This window comes from Notamacropus eugenii, chromosome 1 (genome assembly GCF_028372415.1).
Source record: "Notamacropus eugenii isolate mMacEug1 chromosome 1, mMacEug1.pri_v2, whole genome shotgun sequence".
Classification (NCBI taxonomy): Eukaryota; Metazoa; Chordata; class Mammalia; order Diprotodontia; family Macropodidae; genus Notamacropus; species Notamacropus eugenii.
The window spans coordinates 716,072,079-716,089,927 of record NC_092872.1 but is presented as its reverse complement, the minus strand read 5'-3'; the positions used below and the strand labels follow the sequence as shown (position 1 = coordinate 716,089,927).

The following is a 17,849-nucleotide window of genomic DNA, read 5'->3' as shown; positions in this document are numbered from 1 at the left end:
TAAGTGATCCATTTCTGATGACCTCCATGCAAATTCCAAAGCAAATTGCAAAGGAAGGTACTGGATTTGGAAAGCTTGCTGATTCCAAAGAAATCAGGGACAACTGTCAATATCATTTCTTGTTCTTCATTAGAAAGCCTCAAGGGAGTAAAACTGGCCTGCTTCTGTTATCTTGGAAGGAACCCTAGCTAAACACGCATGCAGGATATCTTCTGTGGTCTGTGGTCTTTTTCTCCTCTTGACAGGTTAGTTTTAAACATACTCTAGGGATGGAAAAACACAATTTCCCAAATTCCAGTCAGCTCCGGTTTTAGGGAAGTGGGCACTGCTGGGGACTGCCACATAAAAGGGGAATGTAGCTCAGAGCAGCCAAGAGTCCCTTGTGGAAAATGACACCTGATAAAAAGGTCACACTCTTATGCCAAAAGTTAGTAGCTGAGAAGACAGAGGAAGACAGTAAAAGTCTCTGTACATTGTCAAACCATTCTGGAGCAAAGGAGGGGGAGGGGGAGCCTTTTTCCCTTTTTCTGTCCAGGGCTGGTTCTCTTAATGGGCTACGACTGTTTGAGTCTCTTAGCAAATAAGCCCCAGCTATCTTGTGGTCACCTCAGGGATGGTGTGGGGAGGCAGCCCCTGATTTGGAAAGCATAGTTCTTGACAGAGAAAAGTGAGTGGATGGGAAAATCTGTGGATATTCCTTCCCTCCTTTCTTTCCTTCCTATAATACTAGAGGGCGCCGCGGAGACAGCGCTGCAGCTGAATTCACAGCCCTCCATTCCAATACCGTGCCCGATGCTCACTGCCTGCGTGGTGGTCCTGCACGAGTCACGTAACCTCCGCCTGCCTGCGTTTCCTTGGATTGAAAGGCCATCCTCGGTTATTTCTGCTCACGTTTAAAGGGCAGGGGAGGCCGCAAAGGTTAAGGTTTTTATTTTTTAGGGAATCGCTGACCTTTGTCTCCCCCCGCCCAGAGCCACACTGGAAGTACCCGAGGGCAGGGGGAGGGGGCGGGGCGTCTTGTCAGTCTCTCGTTGAGGCCGGGCCTCGCTGCCCAGACTCCCTGGGCATCAGGGTCCAGATACACCCAGGCACGCCCCTCCCCCGGGGCTCTAGGGCAAATCTGGTGGAGAGTTTCGAAGCAGACGCGGGCAGAAGGGCGCGGGCTCCCACGCGTGCACCTGCCTTTGGGGAGGCCCCGGGCGCGGGGCCGCGGCCGGACGCCCCCTCCCCGCTGCCTGGCCGGCCGGCCCGGGAGCGCACGGTCCCTTTAAGAGCCGCGGAGGAGAGGAGGAGAAGGAGGGGGCGGGGAGCGGGCCCCGAGCGCAGGAGCTGGCTCAGAGCTGCGCCGATCCGGCCCCAAGGACGCGCGCCGCTCGCTCGGGCTCGGGCTCCCCCTGCCCGCCCCGCCCCGCCCGCCGCACGCCGTGGGGGGCCTCCGCCGCCCATCCCCCTCTCGCAGACCCCGCCGCGGGGGGCGAGGTGCCCCGGGCACGGGGAGGGGGCGGGAGCGCACGCCTCCGCCCCGCCGGCCCCGGGCATGGACAGCGGCCGCCGGCGAGCGGCGCGGAGCCCTGGGGAGCGCAGCGGCCCCGGGCAGCCCCGAGGCTGAGCCCGAGACAAAGGCGGCATCCGGCTGGGAAGGAGCCGCCCGCACCCGGCCGGCCGTCGGGCTCACCCCCCTCGCCGTGCCCTCCGCCAGGCTCTCCGCGCCGAGCCTTGGGAACTTGCCCGGGGGCGCCTGAGAGCTCCCCTGGGGAAGGGGAAGGCGAGGACCGGAGGGGTGGTCCCGGTCCCCGCGCGCTTCGCTCCAAGTTTCCGACCCCCCAGCGAGGGAGCCTCAAGCCCGTGCCCAGCCGGGGCATCGGGGCTCTCCGACCCCCCCTCCTCAGCCCAGCTCAGCGCCGCCAGCATGAGCGGCGGCGGGGCCGGGCGGGGCGAGCCCCGGAGGCCGGGCTGGGCCGGGACCCTCCTGGGCACCGGGGAGCTGCTGCTGCTGCTGTTCGTGTGGCTGGGCCCCCTGGCCTGCAGCGGGGTGGCGGGGGACAGCGAAGTCAACGCCGAGGTCAGTAAGCGCGCTCCCCCTGGGGGCTTGTCCCTCCAGCCTCTCTATCCGTTTCCTCCTTCCTTCACTCTGATTGTCTCCTTAGCTAAACTTTGCATCCTGCCCACCTCCCAGCCCCCACCATTCTTTCCTTGCTTAATAAATGTTTGGATCGGGTTGATTCTCCTGGCCTTGGGGGAGGGGAGAATGGCCCCCTCCCTCCCGAGGGGTAGAAGCTTTCTCTGGGTGGTGGCTGGACCCCTGCGGCTGTTCCCGCTTAGCCCAGCCCAGCCGGCAGAGTCTGTGTAAGGGAATGGACTGAAGGAAATCTCATCCCTTCCCCTCCATTATCTGGACCATTCTTCCCTTGGGTATTAACGCTTCGGAGCTGGGCATCTAGCTAACCGTCTCTGTGCCTGGTCCTTGTAGCCACCAGCCGGTCAGATGCTGCCTAGGCTGGTGAAAGGGGGAGTGAACTGTCCAGGACACCAGAGTGTCCGCCCGAGGCTCTGAACGCCGAGGTGGAGAGGGCCGGGCTCAGCTCCAGTGTCTTGGGAGCAGGCTAGGGGGGCTACGGATCTCAGGTAAGAACAGCCGTGGTGGACATCGGAGCTGGGCTGGGCTAACCTGTGAACAAGGGTGTCTCACTCAGCGTCTGTTGTAGTGAGTCTGCAAAGGCCCCTCCCTCCTTAGCGCCGTGCTAGGCACTCAGAGTACTCAATAAAGAGCCAAAGTGATGGCCAACCACCTTATTAAGAAGAGGAGGAGGAGAAGGGATAGGTAACCTCCCAAGGAGAGCCCTAAACAAAGCTGGGCTCCGACCCCCAGCTGAAGGAACCTAGGGCCCCTAGAGCTGGGAGCATCGGGCTCCTTGAATCTCAGCAGTGCCCAGGGACTTCTGCAGGCTTCTGGACGCAGACTGACATAGTGAAGCTCTCAAACCCTGCCTTTGGGACGGAGGAATGCGCGTAGGAGCCCATAACCTCTGTGCACATGCCATACTCCTATATGAGCGCTGCCTATCAAAGTAGGCACGATTTCTCCCTTGGAAGGGTGCATCCCACAGGGCTGGAAAATATTCATTGACCAAATGAGATGCAGGCAAAACTCAGTACAAAATGGCAAAGAAAATTTTAAAATGTGAGCTGTTGTGCAGTTCAGATAATTGAATAAAGGATAAATGATGCCATTTCTGCCTTCCAGGAGCTGACTAGTCTAATAAGGGGATGAGAGGAATACATAAAGTAATGAAAAAACAAGTTTGAATGAGAAAAGACGAAAAAAAGTTAGAGAGGAGAAACAGGGAAGATCCATAGTAAGTAGAATCCATCCCTGCTAACCAGGGGCGCCTGAGCTGGATCTTGAAGAAAGAGAAAGGTTTCACCAACCAAAGATGTAGAGGGAAGGCATGTGAGATGCAGTGTGTGCAAAAGTTTGGAGGTGGGAGATGATATCAAATGACCCAGTTTGGCCAGAAATTCAGAGTACCATAAAAGGAACACTGAAATGAGTGTAGCCAGATGTGTTCATTCTTATCTTTCTCCCCTTCCTGCATGTTACATTCTAGCCACACTGGTCAGCTTAACAACTGTTTCAGTTCCTTGGGGATGTCATTTTCCAACAGCACACCTTTGCACACAGACTTTCCCAGTGCTTGAAATTCACTCTTTTTTTTTTTTTTTAACCATTGCCTGCTACTTTCAAGACTTAGCCCAGGTGCCAGTCCTCAGTATCCTTCTAGCCATCTCTTTTCCTCCAGCTGCAGTTAGGGACTCCTTTCCATGTTGTGTCTCTTCCTGCTCTGCTCTTCTGCTTCCCCCAAATGTAAACTCTTTAAAGACAGGGGCTTTTATTTTGTTGTATCCCCTGTTCCTAGCCTAGTTTCTTGCCTGTAGTAAGCATATAAACGTTTGGATTAGATCGGAGGCCCCTGAACGTCAGGTATTTTAACCAAGTAGGCAAAGCAGGGTATTTAGAAGGGCAGAGACAAGATCCTACCTGTGCTTTAGATGTTGGCAGCAGACATGCAGATAGGTGTGTTCTCTCTGCATGTTCCCAGGACAGCCTAGGATGGGCTGGGGCTGGGGTGAGGCATGTGGGGGCTTCCAGGCAGAAACAGGCCTTCACCTCCTTTTGGCCCTGGCCATGGGAGGCCTGGCCAGAACACCATGGAGTGCCCCCATTAGGAGCAGGAAGGCCCCAACCAGTGCCTCCTACTCCCTTAAGTCCTCCTCTCACTTGGGACTGATCTCTGACCATTTATATAACCATCTCTCCTGCCCTCCGAAGTCTCATCCTTTCATTCTGACTGAAATAAGAATGAGTTCTGGGTGGAAAACTCCATAGTCCCTGTGCAGATCACCACTGCCTCCTGACCATTTTAGCAAGCCTGGGGCAGGCAGGGAGAATGAGACACCCAAAAGGGAGGAGTCTGGAAGGTATTTAGTGACTGTCCAGAATGTCCGGCTTCTTAGAAAGGCTTTGGGTTTCTTTCCATCCTTCTTGTTCCTGGTGGAGAAGCTGAAGAGAGACCAAATGCAGGAGGGCAGTGCAGGCCCACTGCCGGGGGGCCAGAAGGTCAGAGGTGGGCAGGACAAGATCTCTGGAGAACGGCCCAGTTTGGGGTTTTGGATCTCGGGCCTGGGAACTGTTTCTATTTTGAGCTTCACACAGGGCGCTCCCTTCATTCTCTGCCCTCCCTGACTTCCCGTAGTTCCCCTTAGCCCGATTCTCTGCCGCCCCAGAGATTTTTCCGATCGAAGCCAGCTGGTTCCTGACCTATTTTAATAAACTCCTCTGGGGAAGGGCAGGGAATTCCTCCTAAGCTCCAGTTACACCAGAGAGCCAGCTGAGGCTTGTGGGGGGTGGGGAGAGGATGCAGCCCCTCCACCCCGTGTGTATGTGTGTGTGTGTGTGTGTGTGTTTGTGTGTCTGTGTCTGTATGTGTGTCTGTGTGTATGTGTGGAGTAGAAAGGTCAAGCTCTGCATGAAGCCCTAAAGGGAGGCTCAACTCATGCTATGAGTCTGACCTCCAAAGCATTGGCCTTGGGATACTACTAGGATTCATTACATTCTCTACCCATATCTTATTATCTAAGTGCTGATAAGGCACACATGCTATAATGAACCGTAACCTCTCTACTGTGTGTCATGGCCTAATGGAAAGAGTGCTGGATTAGAAGATCCTGAGTTGAGTTTCATCTCTGCCTCTTCCTACCTACCTGGCCTTGAGCTTACTGGGCCTCATTGTCCTAATTTGGCAAGACTGAGAGGTTTGGATTCAACTCCCATTGTCTCAACATGGGTTGGTATGGTCAGGTATGGTCATAGCACCCTAAGGGGCATTGTGGAGGTGATGCTGAAGAAACAGAATCTGCCCATCTGGAGTTTATGATCAAGTTGGGGAAACAAGATATACACCAAGTGATTGAAGAATAAGATGGTGTGATGATGTCATCTGTCGGCAGCCCAGTGAAAAGGGTACTGGACCTGGAGTCAGAGAAGACCCAAGTTCAAAACTAGCCTCAGATACTAGCTGTATGACCCTGGGCAAGTCACTTAACCTCTATGTGCCTCAATTTCCCCATCTGTACAATGAAAATAACAATAACCCCTACCTCCTACAGCTGTTCTGGGACAAAATGAGATAGTAACTGTAAAATGCTTAGCACAGTTCCTGGCACACAGTAAACACTAGCCTCATTATAATTATTTCATTATGATCAAACACTCCTTTTGACCACCCCCATAGTGCCTGTTCCTAGCTTCAGCCCTCCATCAAACCTCCCCTAGATATCAAAAATCTTCTGACTGGTCTCCCTCCCCACTCAAGGCTTCTTGATCAAATCTACCCTGAAGTAACTTTTTTTTTTCCCCAAGCACTGATCTGACTGACCATGGAGTTCCCAAGGCTCCCAGTGACCTCCAGGATCAGATAGAAAGACCTCTGTTTTGACGCTGAAAGCTCTACATCCACTGGTCTCTTCCTTCTGTCTATATTCCATCAGTGCCAGCCTACTTGTAGTTCCTTGTACCAGACCCTCTGACTCCTGCCATTTGCCTTTGCACTGGCTCTCCTCTGTACCTCCAGTGCCCTTCTCCCTCGCCCCTCCCCACCTTCCTCACCCTGTAATCCCACCCCCAGTTACTAGTGCCTTTCCTCCCTTTGGAGATTTCTGTCCATTTGCTCTGTGTATATACCTAGTTACTTACATATCTCCTTCAACAGAATTAACTCCTTAAAGGTAGGGAAGGAAAGAAACAAGCACTTATTAAGTGCCTATTGTATGCTAAGTGCTTTACAAAGTACTCTTTTGTTTGATCTTCACAGTAATCCTGGGAGGTAGGTGCTATTGTAATCCCCATTTATAGTTGAAGAAACTGAGGTATACAGAGGTTAAGTGACTTGCCCAGGGTCACACATCGAGGAAGTATCTGAGGCTGGAGTTGAATGTGGGTCTTCCTGACTTCTCTCCATTGTACCACCAGCTGCCATGGGTTCATGTTTTTGTCTCTCTGTGTATCCCCAGCTGTTGGCACAGTGCCTGACACATAGTATGCACTTCATAAATGCTTGGTCACTGACTCACTGGCATCAGCATTCTATTTTATAGCCTGTTACCTACATAGTTTACTGAAAGAGGAGACGTAATTGGCTGGGTTTTCCCTCTTCTGATCTCAGAATGACAATCTCTGGTATTCCCTGCCTTTCCCTTCTCTATGTCTCCTGAATCATCATGAAAGCAATGGGCAACTAACTGGTCCCCTTTCTTTCTCAGTGCCAGGGACCTCTGAGAGGAGAAAGCCTTGGTTCAGGAGCTGGAACATCAGCTGGCTTCTAAGTTCAGTCAACAATTATTGATTGAGCATGTCCAGGGCACAGCCTGTAGGATCCTCTAATGTGATGGGATGGACATAGTGCCATAGCAACCACACTGCTTCTGTAGACACAACAAATATATTAAGTGCTGCCAATGTGCCAGGATGCTGTCCTACGTGCTGGGCATACAGTTACAGAGAATGAGACAGGTGCTGCTCTCAAGGAACTTACATTTTATTGTGAGGAAGGAACACCAAGGAGAGACAAGTATTGACTCTGCCATGTAATATCAGTCCGTCAATAGCAACACATTTCCCTTTCCTGAGCTTCATCTGTAAAATGAGGAGATTGGACTAGGGGACCTAAGGCTGCTCTAAAATCCTGGCATCCAGTGCATTGAATCCAAAGAGGCAAAGGGGGCTCTCACCAACCAACCAAAGACCGTACAAAGATGAGGAGGAAGGACACAGCTAGCCATGTCCTTCTATACGACATCCCTTGATGCCTCTATCAATGGCAGGATCTTGGGATGTATGGGCCATTCGTTCTAGGTATCGGGCTAGCCAGCAGGAAAGCTTAAACCATGGGATTTCCATTATCCATGATAGAGAAGGTTCACGTTCCTAGAGCCAGACAGCTTTCTGGAACAAGACTCCCTTATTCCCTCACCTGCTCTATATGGGGTGACTTAATCCTTTCCTTTCCTCCCTAGAATACAGTCTCTTCTGTCCATCTTCCCAACCCCCTCAAGGGGGAGGCGTCACCCCAGAGGAGCCCTGAAGATCTGATACCTCCTGGGAGGAAATCAGAGACACATGCTTGACTGAACAAGAGGAAGGGTGACCTCAACCGCAGGAGTTTCATAGAGAGTTAAGGGAAGGGACCTTTTGGGTAACTAGGCAGCACAGTGGAGAGAACACCGATTTAATGTTCAAATCCTGCCTCAGATATCAGCTCTGTGATCTGGGGTAATTCATTTAGCCTTTCTGAGCCTTAGTTTCCCCATCTGTAAAATGGAGATAGCAAAGCACCTCCCCCTCAGCATTGTTGTATATGAGCTAATAAGAACACACTACAGCAGCCTACCCGTTGTTACTGCACCCACATCTGGGCATCCACCAGCAATAGTGGAGCTAGCCGAAGGGTAAGATGTTGAGCTCCCACTAAGGCCTAGGGAAAGGACAGCTAGTCTGTCGATTCTGGCCCTCCTTGTCCAGGGCTTTGGTCCAGGAAGCTCACTTTGCTTTTTGGCTAAGGCATCCTAGAGGGACTTAAACCTCTCATGGATTGTGTTTTTTTGTGTGTTTGTTTCGTTTTGTTTCTTGCCAAACCAAACATTTCCTTCTGCCCCCAGAGGGAGAGAGAGGATCATTCCTTTTGGCTCTCCCCCACCCCATCCCAAAGTCAGCTTCAGACCAACACCCTCAGCCAGGTGTCACTGGCTTGGGTTGCCCTTCCATGTGTCTTTGAGTGGAGAGCCAACATATCAGAAACATGAACACACTCACCCACCTTTATATGACTTGCCCCAAGGGAGTCTTGGGAGAGTAAGCAACCTTTGAAACTGGATAACACCACTAAGCAACAGACAGGATCTGTTTGCTTTACTTCTGTTTTTGGCTGCACGTTGTAACCCATACTTGCAAGCACACACCTGACTTCTTAAAAGGCATAGGACAAAAATGACCTGAAAAAGGTGAGGAATGGTCCCCTGAAAGCCATAGCAAGCCACAGTTGACCCAATGGGATGGGCCCCGTTATGGATACTTGATCTTATCTCATCTAATAAAGGTCAGCCAATCTGGGCCCGAACCGCCTCCTTAGAAGCTAGTCATGGTTCATCTTGCTTCTCATTCGCCTCCCTATCAAGGTCAAATCAGGGCCATTGGCAAGAGATCTCCCTGGCTACCCTGCCAAGAGGGTACTCTAAGGAGGGAGGTGAGCTTTAGAGAAGAAAGTCAACACCTGAATTTTTCCCTCCGAAGTCTGTATGTAAACAGTGCTGCTGATTTGGAAGCTTGAGTGGCGCAGGACTCATTCCTGAACACCAGTGGGACATGAGGGAGGATGGGAGCTGCTGTTCTGACACTGAAATTCCTGTACCTAAAGGAACCCATACCATGGTGCCTGGCACTTCATAAATGTTTATCACCCATGTGGAGCCCTGGTTATTCTTTCCCAGCCACCGCACAACTATATGGAATAGTAGGGGTAAGGGGACCCACTGGATTTGGAGTCAAACAGTCTGGGTTTAAACCAAGGCTCTGATACTTCCTGTGTTGCTTTAGGCAAGCCCCTAAAACTCCCCATCTTCCTCTGTAAAATGAGGAGACTGGCTCAGATGATCTCTCTGGACCCTTCTCACTGTAAATCCTGTGATCTTATTCTTCGAGTATCTCACTGTCCATTGTCCATCTGCCTCTTGCACACAGCTGAGCTAAGTCACGTGCTGTCCATTGGGGCCCCTCGATCAGTGGCTGCTGGCACAAAGAACGCTCAAGTACAAACTACTAACAGATGGTCATTCATCGGTCTGGCATAAGGTCTCCACTTTTAGGAGCCATTAAGCATCATCATCCTGCTCCAGGCAAGGGAAGTAGTCCATACTAGGGCAGAATTGGACTCTGACTGAGACCTAGCAATTGATCTGTCTGCCTTTCTATTTAGATTTAGGACAGTCGAGGACATAGCCCCCCAAGTTACCTGAGAATGGCCCCTGGGCAACAATGACCAAGAAAAAAATAATCCAATATCTGTAAACCTGTCTGTCCTCTCAAGAGCAGGAGCTGGATCACTTTTTATTTGTCGCCCCAGTGCTTCAAATGGTATCTGGAACATAGTAGAAATGTGATGCTTATTACCATCCATTAAAAAGTGGGACTACTCTGCAGAAGACCAAGATTCAGCCCCCCAAGCTTATTTAGAATACCTATGCATACTACCCATGGGGATTTCATCTTTTCCCTGTACCCCAAGGTAGAGATACTTAAAAATTCTCTAACAGATAGCTATCCTGGGACTCATACCTCTGCTTCAGATACTGTTCAGTCTAAAGCTGGGCTAAGAATATACCAGTAGGTCCATCAGAAATAAAGAAAGGAATCAGGCCATCGGTGACCTTACTTGCCCTTGTTTAGAAGGATATCAAGTGCAGGAGACAGTCTCATTCAGCAGATAGGTGTCAGAGTGGGAACAAGGAACACCTGGTCTAAAAGCGGAGTCCAACACAAGGAGATTGGGAGGGTAGGTAGGAGCCAGAGTAAATGCCAGGCCAAGGAGAGTAGGGACAGTGGGAAACCATGGAAGGTTTCAGAGCAAAAGAATGACAGCTTCTGGGTCAGACCAAGGTCTTCTGAGAAATATATGGCGTTTGAATTGAATTGAAGGAGGAAGAAGCTAAAAACGAACCAATTAGGAGGCTATTAAACTAGGTCAGGCAAGAGGTGATCCAGAGTGGTGTCTTCTTTATGAGTGGAGAGAAGGGGCACGTAAGGGCTGGTATAGAGGGAGAATGGACAAAACTTGGCCAACGATTGGAGAGTCAAGAACCAAGGTCCTGAAATGTGAATGCCTGGGAAGGACATGGTGCCCTCAGTAGAACATTAGGAAAGGCACAGTATAGTTGGAAGATAGATAATGAGTTCCAGCATCTGAGAGGTAGCTGCTAGTTCTTTCGGCATACGCCCCCTCCAGCTTGCTCACACTGTGACGTGTGATTGGCTTGGGAGAACTCTTATTCAGTCAGCAGGCATTTTAAGTACCTACTGTGTGCCAAACACTGGACTAGGTGCCAGGGATGCAAATGCAAAGAGTGAATGCATCCTTTTTTTTCACAGAACTTACATTCCATCTGAGATTTACATACACATTATTGATATTCATACACATTTATGTACTTTATATATGCATATTTTATATTTATATGTACATACATATGCTGTGTGTATGTATTATATGTGTGTATATGTATGTATACACAGATATATGCATGTGTATGTATGTAATATACACAAACACCTCTGTGTGTATGTGAACCCACATGTGTATGTGAGTACATAGAATAAATACAAGATAGTTTGAGAAGGAGGGCATTAGCAGTCAAGGGGATCAAGAAGGTGATACCTAAGGTGCATCTTGAAGTAAATGAGGGATTCTATGAGGGAAAAGTAAGGAGAGAAGCCCATTCCGGCCTGGGGAGATGGTAGGAAATGGGCAATGGATGGGGCCAGCGTGAGGAATGGAGAAAGTCAGTTTGATTCTCCCAGGCCCTGGGAAGGGAAATGATAATAGTGTAGCTGGAAAGATTAGTTGGGACCAGGTTGTGAAGAGTTTTAGAAACGAAACGAAAGAGTTGATACATGATCCTCAAAGCAAGAAGGGAAGAGAGGGAGGGAGGAAGGAAACAGGTTTATTAAGCACCTACCATGTGCTAGGTACCATGCTAAGTGCTTTACAAATATTATCTTACAGAGAGCAGGGGATGATGTTGAGGGGTTTGGAAATGAAAAGAGGAGCTCACAGAGAATGGTCTAAATTTTTTTGGTAAACTGAGTATAAGTGCTCATTAGGAAGATTGGAGGGAATAGGGGAAGGTGTGAAAGATAAAGAATGAATTAGGGAACAATAAAAAAAATGCTTTGCTGCAGTGAGAGCCCAGTTGAAGTCAGACAACATAAATTTCTGATGCATCTTCAGCTCAGGTTCATGGCTTTCTGCAGTTCTACTCCTTGACTGGATCCTCTTGGCAGTTCTAAACCTCTTTGTTCCTCAAGCCCCCAATATTTCTCCCACTCTCATCCCTTTTCAGTCATTTCACTTATATCCCACTCTTTGTGAGGTTTTCTTGGCAGAGACTCTGGAGTGGGTCATCGTTTTCTTCTACAGCTCATTTTACAGATGAGAAAACTGAGGCAAACAGGGTTCCATGGCTTGCCCAGTCAGTATTTGAGGCTATATTTGAACTCAGGAAGTTCTGGAGTACTATGCAAGATGGTACTCACTAGCTAATACCCCATTACCTGTTTGGCTAAAGTAAGCCTTTCCCCAAACTAGCTCCCACCTATCTCTCTATCCTTATTTCGTATGACTCCCTTTCCTGTTCCTCAACCGCAGCTTTCCACCTCTTACCTCTCTACATTCACCCAAGCCTCCTGCTTGCCCAAAATGCATACTCCCTTCCTCCCTGATTCCGCAAATCCTTGACTGAGCTATCTGTTCGCTCAGTTCAGGTGGCACCTCCAGTAGGATATAAAATCCTTAGAAGTAGGGACTGCTTCATTTTTATCTTTTCATACCCAATCCCAAGCAGAGCCTTGCCCATAATAGGCACTTAAAAGCTTTAGTTTAATTGATGAGTCAAATGACCATAAAAGATATCCCAGAGGTAGGAAGAGCTAAGAGCCAAGTGGAGGGGGAGCAAGAGCTGGGCGGAAGCCAGAATGGTAGACGGGATAGAGGGACGAATGTTCTCTAATAGGGCAGGATTGGACGTCACAGACTCAGAATGAGTCAACAGTGTGATGTGGCTGCCAAGAACACTGCTGGAGGTTTAGGCAGTGTTCAGAGAACCGTGGAAGTGGTGACCAAATGCATGGAGAGAACTGGGTTCAGTTCATATTTGAACCATACATAGTTCAAGGCCATTGATACACCTGAGAGCAGGATTTTGTTTTGAATTGTGGCTTCAGCCCTGCCTCTCTTAGATCCTTTTTTGGACGTTTCATCTTTTTTACTGTGGCCCTCAGTAAAATGGAGGGGGACCAGATTAGATCATCTCCAGGGTCCTTTCTGGTTCTCTGTCCTGTGACCCCAAGACTGATTCATCTGTCAATACCTGGAATCACTTCTCAGACCAGAAGTGGCTTTCAAATCAGCAGCTTCCCCTGGGTGGGGCCAGCTTCGGTATGTTTCAGAAGAGTTGGCTGTGAACATGGGTAAACTGTGGCAGTCAGGACAGCCCTCATGATCTCCAGTGCAGAAACTGTGGGCAAACCGACATGCCAGCTCAGCCCTACCCAGACCCGAGGACACAGGCCCTCTTTGGTTTTGGACACTTGGACACTCTTAAGTGCTGGAAAGCCTTCCCCTCCCATTCCAGGCTCTGGTTGCTGATTGGCCTGCTGGGCCTTGCCTTGAGGGGTAGACAGTCGATAGAAACATTAGAGGGGAGAGCCTTAGGCTCCTCTCCCCAAACTCAAGCTCCTTCCCTTCTGGCCCCCCTCATTCTTTTTCTTCCTCCTCCTTTTCAGAGCTGGGCTGTGACATCCTTTGTTCCTCCGGTCCCCTGGGCCAGTTAACTTGTTCCCTGGGACCTCTGCTGGGAAGATGAGACCACCTGGGCTGGGAATTTGGAGTAGTCTCCGCCCCATTCCTGCCCCCAGAAAGGGTCTTGGTGACTCAGGAAAGGGACAGAAATACAGATAAGGACCCCTTTGTGTCTAACTGGGCAATTCCCAGCCAGGCCCACCCCCAGCTCAGTCCCTAGTATGTCAGGCTAGATCAGCTGAACTGCAGCAGACCCAGGCTGAGAATGCCCTTATCAGGCAGGCCTAGATAAAGCTCCCGGGGAAGGTCTGGAGGCTGGGCTGAGAGGGTTTGCCTGGAGCTCTCATTGTCTCCAAGGAACAATGAAAACCTCAGGATCTGGCTGAGATGTAGGGCTCTCGCTGAGAAGTGGGGCTCTGGGAGCATCTCTGGGCTCAGCCAGCTCTGGGAAAGGAGGGAAGGCATCCTCCTGGATGTGGATTATTGATTGGGGTGTCTGTCTTCCCAGACATTCCCTCCCAAAGTACCTCGGAGATCGTCTCCATCCTCACAGCAGGCAGCCTTCCTCTACCTCCTCCCCACCCCCTGAGACACAGCCCTAGGCAGGGATATCAGACCACCTCCCAGGCTGGCAGCCTGAGTCGGTTTCTATGATACTGAGCCACTCCACAAAGTTCCCAAGATCCCACCCTTACCCTTCTTTGGGAGGCTGGGTAGGCTTGGGGTGCTCCCCGCCCTCAGGGACATTGGTGCGGTTCTAGAGGCCAGGGAAGGTCTTTCAGAGGAGGGAGGTATGCCAGCAATCGGGGTGGGACCTGGCCTCGCTCATTCTCAGGACCTTCTTCCTTGGAGCTTTCAGGTTCAGCTCAAGCCCTGTATTATCGAGGTTTCCCTGTCCTCCCAGCCCCACCTTCAGCTCCTTTTCAGGTTCATTTAGCCCTTAATTAGTTACCTCATAGGACTGAATGGTTCATAGATTAGGTTAGCTTTTTCCATCTCTCTCGTTGGGTTAGAAACTTCTCCAGAGGAGAGTGGGGCTCTGGCCTTGCCCATAGCACTTGAAAGAATTACATTCACATTGCCGAAGTGCTGCAAGGGCTCCTTTACAACCGCCCTGTTAGGTGGGGCAGGTGGGATCAAAGGACCTGGATTCAAATCCTGTTTCTGCTCCCTTCATACCTGTGTGACTTTGGGCTGATCCCTTCAGCTGATCAGATATTAAGCATTTATGAGACACTTATGTGCCAGGCAGTGTGCTAGAATAAAAGGCAAAACCAGTGCCTGCCCGCAGGGGCCTTCCTTCATCTCATCTATGAGAGGAGGAAGTCAGACTACTTCAGAACATCTCCATCTTCCAAGTGGGGAAAGTGAGGCTCAGTTGAAGGAAGTGCCCAGTGAACAGCAAATGATTCCAGCTGGGTCTTAAACCAAATCCTCCTGCTTCCCAGTCCAGTCCTCTTTCCAGTCATCCATGCCCCAAGTCCATAAGTGCCCAGCGCATACTTGTTGAATGGAACATCCGCCTCAAGTTGATAGAGCAAGTGAAACTGCAAGCACTTATTAAGCCCCTACTGTGCGCCAGGTCTTGAGTTCAGCATTGGATGTACAAATACAAAGAAGGAAACAATCATGTTCAAGGGTTTGCCCAATGAAACCCCAGCAATCCAGACCCTGCCATATTAATTCAGGAGGAGGGAAAGAAACTTCTACAGTGGGTAGAGCAGGCATTAGGTGGCCCTGTGTGGTTCCTCCAACCCTCTCTGAAAGGAGAATTCTCCCCCTGACTTCCACTAGGAGTGGGGCCCATAGCCCTCACAGCCTCAGTCAGTTGGGAGTCGCCATCTTGGTTCTGCTAACTGCTTTCCTGGGGAATGGGGGGATGGTTTGGTGGAGGAAGGACTAAGTCCTTTCCTCCCTCCTGCTCATGTGGTAGGCAGATCCTTCAACATCAGCAAGCAGCCAGGCTCTATCAATGAGATGAGTCTATTTTAAGCAGAGACTGCCAGTCATGCTGATCTTGGAAGCCATGATTTACCCGTGCCCCAAGCCCTCCTCTCCCTCCTCCTCTTCTTGATTACCATTGAAGCCCATTTGCATGATCTCAGGAAACTTCATTATGGATACTCCAGAAAAGGCACTCAGAGGAAGGAGGAAGAAACTCTTCCTGAGGCGCCATGCTATAAGCTGGTGTCTGCGGCTGATTTATAAGCACCTGGCATCCGGCCCTGAGTGCAGGTTTGATAGGGGAAAGTCAGAACCCAGCCAAATTGATCAGCTTTCTTCTCGTTGTCTCTGACCTCAATCCGACCCTTCCTTATTTCCCCATCCTCCCCTGCCACCTTAATGCTATGGTCTCCTCTGGGGCTAATTGCTGGGGAGGGGGAGACAACCCCATTTCCTCTAGCTCAAGAGGGGATGTTTTATCATTTGACCTCCTCTCAGACCCTGTTCCTCCCCTTTGCCTTTCTGAGACCATTAACCCCATCAATTCCTAGCTAGGAGACAGGATGCCCTGAAACTGGAAAGCCCTGCAGTCTGGCCCCCAGTTCTGTCACCAAGTCAGATCTATAACCTTGGACCTGCCTGTTAGACTAGAAGGGCCCAGTTCTGAACTTTCTGAAACTTGCCCCACTATGTGCCAACCCCAGAATGGTTCCTGGTGGGCCGTGTCCAGACCCAAGGGACTGAAGCATCAGTCTTATTAATGCGGGGTCCACGGGCTTGATTTTTCAAAAAATACTTTGACAACTGTGTTTCAATAGAATTAGTTTCCTTTGAAGTTCTATGTATTTTATTTTATGCACTTAAAAACCTTTTTCTGAGGTGGGGTCCATAGGCTTCATCAGAATGCCCAAGGGAGCATTTTACATGACATCAGCAAAGTAAAATTAAGCACATCTGGACTATAACCCAAGCTGCTGCCTCTCCCCTCCCAGCCCCACCCCAGTATCTGGTTTGCCTGAGACAGGTGGGGGGGTCTTCCAGGGTCTCTCCTGTTCTCCCTGACACCAACCCCTGAAACACCTTGAATGTCTGCCTGACTCCTTCCAACAGCGGAGTAGTCTCTTCACTGGCACCCAGAGCACCTCCTTATGCTGGGGGAGCAGGGTGCACACACTCCTAGCCCCAGGGGGAACACAGTCCAGGCCCTGGGGAGAGGGGTAGGGCGTACCCCAGATCCCAAACCCCCTGGATTATGCCAAGGTCTCCCCTTCACTGTCTGGCACTCTGAACAGCTGCAGTCATACCTCATTGCGTTGCATTCTGGCTGCAGCTTTTTTTGTGGTTTGTTTTACAAGCTGAAGGTTTGATTCCACTCTGCCTCGACCAGATCTGTAGGGGCCATTTTTCCAACCTCATGTTTCTCTGTCCCATATTGATAATCCTCCCACTATTTCAGACTGTTTTCTAGTTATTCTCTTATGGCAACCAGCAATGAGGCATCTTTGACGTTACGATTATAATTGTTTGGGGCACCAGAAACTGCTCATACAGTTTATGAATTTAATCGATAAATCTTGGGTGTATTCCGACTTTCCACCGACCAACCCAGCCCTTCCTCATCTCTCTCCCTTTTCCCGGTTTTCCTATTCCCCAACAAGCAACAGTATTGAAATTAGGCCAATTAATAACTCTACAATGGCCTCTGAGGGTTCAAGGGATAGGATGTGGCAAACTTCATTGTTGCTTTTCTTGAAAAAATTGCCACAGATACCCCAACCCTCAGCAACCCGCACCCTGATCAGTCAGTAGCCATCAGCACCAAGGCAAGATCTGTCACCGGCTAAAAGATTATGCCTCACAAAGGCTCATGCTGCTTAGCTTTTTTTTTAAGCAATAAAGCATTTTTAAATTAAGGCACAGTTGTTTTTTTTTAGACACAATACACACATTTTAGACAATAATACATATCACACACTTAATAGCCTTACAGCTCAGTGTAAACATGATTTTTATATGCACTGGGAAACCAAAAGAATTTGTGACTCTTTATTGCAATATTCACTTTATTATGGTGGTCTGGAACCAAAACCGCCCTATCTCTGAGGTACGCCTGTATGTACAAAGAAGAGGTTTACGGGTAAATTGGAGTCCATTGCGGAGGACAGAATGGGACCAGTGCTGTTGGAGGGGAATCCAAAGCAAAGCCACCCTCTGGCTTCATTTTGCAGACTCCCCTCCCTTACTGGCAGATCCATTATCAGTCCTCAGAGCTGAGATATTCCAGGCCTGCCCTTCCCCAACACTCTTCTGGGCTGAGTTCTTCTCTCTGATGGAGCCTGGACATTTTTCTGTCCCCTCTGAGGGGCCTTTACCCCAGTCCCTTGCAACTGGTGTGTGGTCTGGTCTGAATGGAAGTAGTGAATGATGGGCCTGGAGGCAAGAAGACATGAGTTCAAATGGGACCTCAGACACTAGCTGTGTGACCCTGGGCAGGTCACTTACCTTCTGTCTGCCTCAGCTTCCTCAAATGAGGACCATAGCACCTGCCTCCCAGGGTTGTCATGAGGATCCAGTGAGATTATTTTTGTAAAGCTCTTAACACAATGCCTGGCACATGGTAGGGCCTTAATAAATGCTTATTTCCCTCCCACTCCCTTGCTTTAATACATGAGCAATCCGAGACCCTTCCTGGGGAAGTAACCTCCCCTTCAGATGCCAGTGGCAGAAAGAGATTCAAACCCAGGGTCTTGGACTGCAAGTCAAAGTGTTTTCCACTCCTAG

At 50.0% G+C, this 17,849-nt stretch overlaps 1 protein-coding gene across 1 annotated transcript in view; it reads left to right on the top strand.

Annotated features, from left to right (window-relative positions):
- Positions 1–1,909: 1,909 nt before the first annotated feature.
- Positions 1,910–17,849, top strand: part of MMP15 (matrix metallopeptidase 15) — a 37,050-nt gene continuing 21,110 nt past the window's right edge. Inside the window, exon 1 of the mRNA XM_072636675.1 lies at positions 1,910–2,062. Within this exon, the coding sequence (XP_072492776.1) occupies positions 1,910–2,062 (153 nt within the window). The remainder of the gene's footprint in view (positions 2,063–17,849) is intronic.